Here is a 6600-nt window from a genome sequence, read left to right on the forward strand (position 1 = left end):
AGGGTGGTGAGGGGTAAGTGCTGACTCCAGGCGCGCCTGTGCTGCCCGGGTGGTGGGGAAAGGTGTGTGGGGAGAGGTGCTCGGGGGCTGTGGGAAGAGGGGCGTGGGGAGAGGCCATGGGGAGTGTCTGCAGAGTGGCAGAAACAGGGTGGCCACTTCTCCTGCTTCTCCTGGCCAGCCTCGGCCTGGTGTAATCAGTCATAGTGGCCCTTGTCACTCTAACGTGTTCCTGTTTGGACGATGAATATGGCCATCCTGAGAATGCGAGGGGGCAACAGGGTGTGCGAGGTGGGCTGAGTCCAGGATGGAAAAAGGGTTTCTGCATCAGCTTTGAGCATGCATTGCTGGGCAGAAGCCCAAATGGGAGGCTTGGCAGGGGTGGGACATGGAGGAGGGGCCGGCTGTCACCAGGAGCCCACCTGGGTCCCCGCAGAGCCATCAGACAGACCACACCGCCTCCCTGAAGGGGGCAGCCAGAGTGGAGGCCAAGAGCACAGGCTGGAACTGACAGCCTGGGTTAGTTCCTGACCTCCCTGGGCCTCAATTTCCCTATCTGAAGTGTGGCACCTACCTTATTGGCTTGTTAGGAGATCAAATGAACATCTGGAGAGGGCTTAGAACAGGGCTTGGCACAGAGCAAGCACTCTTAAGTGTTAAATAAAGTCAGACGGGCCGGGAGCGGTGGCTCACGCCTGTAATCCCAGCACTTTGGGAGGCCAAGGCGGGCGGATCACGAGGTCAGGAGATCGAGACCATCCTGGCTAACACGGTGAAACCTCGTCTCCACTAAAAATACAAAAAATTAGCCGGGCGTGGTGGCAGGCGCCTGTAGTCCCAGCTGCTGGGGAGGCTGAGACAGGAGAATGGTGTGAACCTGGGAGGCAGAGCTTGCAGTGAGCCGAGATTGTGCCACTGCAGTCCAGCCTGGGCAACAGAGCGAGACTCCATTTCAAAAAAAAAAAAAAGTCAAACGCAGTCACTGCTCTAGTGGCGCAGGGGAAGCCACAGGCCATATAAGTAGAAGCCGGCCAGGCATCTGTGGGGCTCCCCAGACCTTCCTGGGGCCTAGATGGAAAATGAGGGCCAGCAGGGACCAGTGGGGAAGGGTCACTATGGGCCGGGCTGGAAGGTGAGGGGAGTTTGCGGAGGGAAGGCGGCTTCCTCTGCAGGGGCCTGTTCACCACGCTCATGATTCGGAGGGAGGCAAAGAAAGGAGGGGTGTGATGTTTGGGAGGAGGATAAATGCGTAGAGGGACTACATCGCGTCGTGCCAGATTCGTGCACCTGGATCCAAGTGCAGGAGGTCAGATGTCAAAGTGTGAGGGAGATCGTGGGACGCTCCGTGGGGAGAAGGCAGGTGCTGGGATCAGCAGATGACCTGGCTGCCAGCACAGTGTCCACAGCAAAAGCCCCTGGCCCTGGACACCCAAGTTTATCCTCTAGGGGGAGAGATGCCCTCTGGGAAGGTGAGGGAACACGGCCACCTCGTGGAAGGCAGCAGGGCCCATGGTGTTACTGAGCGCCTGGTCCCACCCTCCTCAGGACCCCAGGGGACGGAGTCGTGTGCTCAGCCTCCAGTGAGCAAAGAAGTCAGCGGGGCTGGGATTCAAACCGACCCTGACCCTGGGACCTGTGAGTCTTCTCAGACCGCTCGGGCCCCCTGCCTGCAGGCAGACCCCAACCTTGAACCCTAGTTGCTGCCAACCCCTCGTTCCCTCCACGGGAAAAAGCAGATGCCAGCGAGGGGGCCTTCAGCAGACAGCTCTGAGCAGTGGGACTGGGCAGGAGCCAGGCACTGTGCCCACCCAGCCCTGTGCCCGCCCAGCCCCTTGTGTCTCTACACCTGGGAACGATGGGTCTCTTCATCCATCTCTGACGCTTCCTCCCAACACTGCCCACCTAGAAGCCTGCTTAGGGGGCCTGGAGAGAGACCTCCCAGACTCCCTCCCACCACCCTGACCCCCAACTCAGGTGGCAGCCGGAGCCTGGGCGGAGGAATAGAACCTTCTGTCGTTCAGCTGAGCTTTATCACCAGTTTCCTGTTGCTCCATAGCAGCTTCACTGGCGATGGGGCAGGGCCTGGCGGAACTTGGGGCACAGATGAGGGAGGCAGTTCCCAGACACCCAGGGGATCAACTGGAGCCCAGACGTGGACCCCGGGAGTGACCACCCCAGACCAGCCTCCCAGCGTACCAGGCTCTCTGAGACAAGAAGCTGTGTTCCCAAGTCACTGGGCCACCCCACCCAGCGCACCCTGAGTTACACAGACTCGGCAGCCAGCCTCGGCCTCGCCTCTATTTCTGGTTCTGTGGGCTCGCCCCGGGCGCTGAGCACCTCCAGGGCCTCCAGGTTGCCGGGTTCGTCTGCAACAACAGGCAGGGGCTCAGAGTCCCCTTCAGCCTCAGTGTCCTCAGTGTCACTGGCTCCGCCCTCAGTGCCTGGGCCTGACGGGGCAGCTTTAGCACAACGCAGGCAGCAGTTGGTGGCGACAGCCATGAAGACCCCGGCCAGGGCCACCTCAGAGCCGGCCAGGTAGAAGATGATCTCATAGTTCTTCAACGCATCCACCAGGCGGCCTGGGGAGGAGGAGGGAGAGGAGGGAGAGGTAAGGTCCTGTGGGGTCCTCCCCTCACTCTCCTGCACTCTCAGGTCAAGGGTGGTGCCACTGACTTGGTGAGGCTCCTGGGTGACACACACATGCCCACTCTTTATTCCTGTTTTACAGATGTAAAACCCCATGTGGATTCTGCCATTTGAAACCTTAAAAATGTCACTTGCTGTCCCTGGACCTCAATTGCTTAAGTGATATGTGGCTTTTGGTGAGGCATCCCCTCCACCCTCTGATTCAAGCCCCACAAGTGTCCTGTGACTTGCCTGGCAGTGGGGTATCTGGGGTGGGAGCGGGGAGGGGGCCCTGGGCTTAGCTCTGCCCTCCTGGGGGCCTCCACCTCTTGCTGTTGCCATGTAAATGCCCTGGTCCTCAGGGGCTTGGCTTAGTCCTCCCACCCCTCTGTCCCAGGAGGCCCATGAGCATCCCAGACCAAGCCATCATCGGCACAGGTGGGGCTTGTGGGCCAGTAACTCATTTCCTTCTGTATTTCTCAAGGCTTCTATCCCTTGTAGATACTACTTTCAAACTCAGGAAAATCTCTCTTTTATTACGTTTTTTTTTTAGGGATGGGGTCTTGCTGTGTTGCCCAGGCTGGTCCTGAACTCCTGAGCTCAAGGGATCCTCCCGACTTGGCCTCTCAAAGTGCTGGGATTACAGGTGTGAACCACTGCACCTGGCTTCAGGAATTTTCTTATTCTTTTGAGACAGGGTCTCACTCCATTGCCCAGGCTGGAATGTAGTGGTGCCATCTTGGCTCACTGCAACCTCCACCTCCTGGGCTCAAGCCATCCTCCCACTTCAGCCTCCTGAGTAGCTGGAACCAGAGGTGCACGCCACCACACCTAGCTAATTTTGTTTTGTTTTGTTTTGGTAGAGACAGGGTTTTGCCATGTTGCCCCGGCTGGTTTCAGACTTCTGGCCTCAGCCCCCCAAAGCGCTGGGATTACATGCATGAGCCACTACACCCGACCAGGAAAATCTCTTAATTGCAAGTATTTCCCCCTAAAGTGTGGTTTGTCTGTGTGCTCCACCCTCTCTCTAGGTCATTCTCCTCACCCCATGCACCTCCTCTGCCCATCAGATCCACCCAGATTCACACAAGAAATGGAAGACGGTTCCTTGAGGCCTGGGCAGGCTGGTTTTGTGGCCTGCCCACACACTGGCTCAGGGACTTTGCCGTTCTCACTGGGTCAGGTGGGATGACAGAGCTCAGTGAGGGCACTCGATTAGCCCAGCCCTGAAGGAAGGACGGGCAGCTCACCCCATCTCAGTGCAGCCTGCGGCCCCCGCAAGGTGTCCTCCCTGGTTACTGCACCATCTCACAGCCCTCTAGCCTCTGGGACTCAAAGGCAGGCTCCCTTGCTGTTTCTAGATAACTTGACAACCCAGGAAAACCCTCATGTCCCCCACTCCCACCTTTCCAATTTCCCGCTGAGCACCCCCACTCGGTTTCTGGCCCCAACACCAGTTTCCCAAAGATACTGTCCCCATTCCAGTCACCATTCTAGATGCACCATTCTAAAGGCGTGAGCATTTAGCAGCAGGTACACTGAGGCTCTCATTCTGGGGCTGCAACTTGCGCTAAGGCTTTGTGCCTCAGTTTCCTCATCTGCAAAATGAGAATAAGCACCTGCGCTTCAGATGGCCTTGTGCCAACTGCTTGGGATGGCAGATCTGGCCAGCTACCAGTGTTGCTTTCTTCCCTGCACCTTCCTGGGCTTTTCTGTCCTCACCCAGAGCGGGCGGTCCGGCTTGGAGGAGGGACTAACTGGCCGTGAAGGGGAGTCCACCCACCCGACTGCCCCTTCCCCTCATCCCTGGAAGTTCCATCTGAGACAGGGGGATGGAGCTTCCCTGGGTCTAAGGGGCACTAGGCTCGCCACCCCCTCTTCCTTCGGGGCGCACCGGCAGAGGGCGGTCCGATGAGCACAGCCACGGCCTCCACGAGCAACACCAGGCCCAGCGCACTGGGGAAGCGGGGCGCGCCCACAGCCGCCATGAGCACCTCGAACTGCAGCGCGCCCACCATGCCGTAGGAGAGGCCGAAGGCGACGCAGAAGGCGACGAGGGCGCCGTAAGAGCGCGCGCGTGCGCTGCTCAGGTCTGTGAGCCCATTGGCCAGCAGGGCCAGGCTGAACAGATACGGGACGTGCGGACGCAGACGCGCCAGGCCCGCCAGGGCGCCGCACGCCGGGCGCGCCACGATGTCCACGAAGCCCACGATGGACAGCAGGAAGGCGGCGTCGGTGTCGGGCACGCCCGCGTCCTTGGCGTAGTTCACCAGCAGGATGGCGGGGACGAAGAGCCCGAGCGCCATCAGGAACTTGGTGACGGCGTACACGGCGAAGGCGCGGTCGGTGCACACTGCCAAGTCCAGCAGGCGCCGGCGGGGCCGGACCCTGGGGGATGCCTCGCGCAGCTGCAGCCCCGCACCGTCAGCCTCCGCCTCGCCCGGAGCGTCCCCGGCGCGGTCGCCGGCGCTGTCCCTGCGCGGTCGCGGGCCCGGCCCGGGCGGCGGCCTCATGACAGCCCCGCAGGCGCAGCAGTGCAGCAGGAGCCCGCCGAGCAGCAGGAAGCCGCCGCGCCAGCCGAAGCGCTCCAGCAGCTGCTGGCCGAGCGGCGACAGCGCGGACAGGAACACGGGGCTGCCCGCCGCCGCCAGCCCGTTGGCCAGAGGCCGCCGCCGCTCGAAGTACAGCCCCAGCATGATGAGCGACGGCTGGAAGTTGAGGGCCAGGCCCAGGCCTGCGGGCGAGGCGGCGCTGTGCCGGGGTCCCCGGAGAGCTCCTCCCTGGCCCCCACAGGAGGGAGGGGCCAGGCCCGGGAACCCAGCAGATCCGGGAACCCAGCCGAGGGACTTCGAAGACTGTCCCTCATAGGGAAACCGAGGACAGATCTTGCAGCAAGAACCCCCGACCCCCAACCCAGCGGAGAGGAGACCAGGGGGCCCTCACCTGTGAGTACCCCAGCGGTCAGGTAGAGCTCCAGGAGGCGCGTGGCAAAGGAGGCTAGGATCATGCCCGCGGAAGCCAGCAGCCCACCCGCCAGCATCACCGGGCGACAGCCAAAGCGGGTCACGAGGATGCTGGACACGGGGCCTGTGGGCAGGGCAGGGTCACCACCCGGGTCCCGGGATGGCTTGAGTCCTCTAAGGAATAAGGTCATCTCCGGCTCAGGGACACAGAGAGGAGGGCATTGTCTGGCCAAGGTCACACAGCTTGGAGGGGACAGGGCAAAGAGAGCATCCTGCGAGGGCAAGGCCCAGAGCACCCCATCCTGCGAACCCAAACCCCAAGAAGAGCGGGGGCTTCCGCACCCCTTTAACCTTCACAGCCTCCAAGTCCCGCCCTGGCACAGACTGGGATTCCTCCGCAGCCCCGCCCCCCAGGATGGGAACTCCAGCAAGCCCCCACCTGCAGGTCAGGGCTGCGGGGAGGGGGGGTAGTGCTTCTGTAGCTCTCAGCTGTCCTGCCTCTACAATGGGCGGGTGTGGGTCTTAGAAGGGGCCCTCTGAGCTCGCGGGCAGCCCCCTGGGCCGGCCCCGCCTCTGGCCGCTGTCTCCCTCCCGCCCTCTCTTCCCCTCTTTCTGGTGCCAGGGTTCCCACAGGCGGGAAGGGACTTCGGGGGCCACCCCGAGGGTCAGGGGGATGCTCAGGGGCTCGGGTGTCTCCTGGTTCCGGATCCCAGGGGTCCCGGGGAGGCGGAGGGCCGGGCGGGGACACTGACCCGTGCCGTAGAGCATGGCTAGCATGATGGAGGACACCCAGGCCGTGTCGCTGTAGCCGGCGTCGAAGTCGCGCATGAGCGCGCGGAAGAAGACGCTCACGGCTTTGGGGAAGCCGTAGGCGAAGCCGGTGACCACAAAGCAGGCGCCCAGCACCACCCAGCCCCAGCCGCCGTCTGGGGGGCCCTCGCCCCGCCGGGGGCCGCCAGCGCCCATCGCTGCCTCTGTTGGGAGGGGGCGGGGACAAGAGGGAGGGGCTGGGCCA

The 6600-nt window shown here is 62.3% G+C and overlaps 1 protein-coding gene across 2 annotated transcripts; it reads right to left on the bottom strand.

Moving 5' to 3' along the window:
* Nucleotides 1-2200: 2200 nt before the first annotated feature.
* SLC16A8 (solute carrier family 16 member 8) lies at nucleotides 2201-6551 on the bottom strand. Of its 2 annotated transcripts, XM_009438377.4 has the most exons (4): nucleotides 6338-6551; nucleotides 5566-5709; nucleotides 4517-5356; nucleotides 2201-2576 (listed from the first exon to the last, which is right to left on the bottom strand). In XM_009438377.4, the coding sequence occupies exons 1-4, from the start codon at nucleotides 6549-6551 to the stop codon at nucleotides 2260-2262; spliced, it is 1515 nt and encodes a 504-aa protein (XP_009436652.1). In that variant the 3' UTR covers nucleotides 2201-2259. The 2 variants fall into 2 exon arrangements, with proteins under 2 accessions (XP_009436652.1, XP_054531731.1); XM_054675756.2 differs by lacking the exons at nucleotides 4517-5356; nucleotides 6338-6551 and having other exon boundaries at nucleotides 5566-5812.
* Between the last annotated feature and the right edge of the window lie 49 nt (nucleotides 6552-6600).

The sequence above is a fragment of the Pan troglodytes genome, chromosome 23 (genome assembly GCF_028858775.2).
Source record: "Pan troglodytes isolate AG18354 chromosome 23, NHGRI_mPanTro3-v2.0_pri, whole genome shotgun sequence".
NCBI classification, from domain to species: domain Eukaryota; kingdom Metazoa; phylum Chordata; class Mammalia; order Primates; family Hominidae; genus Pan; species Pan troglodytes.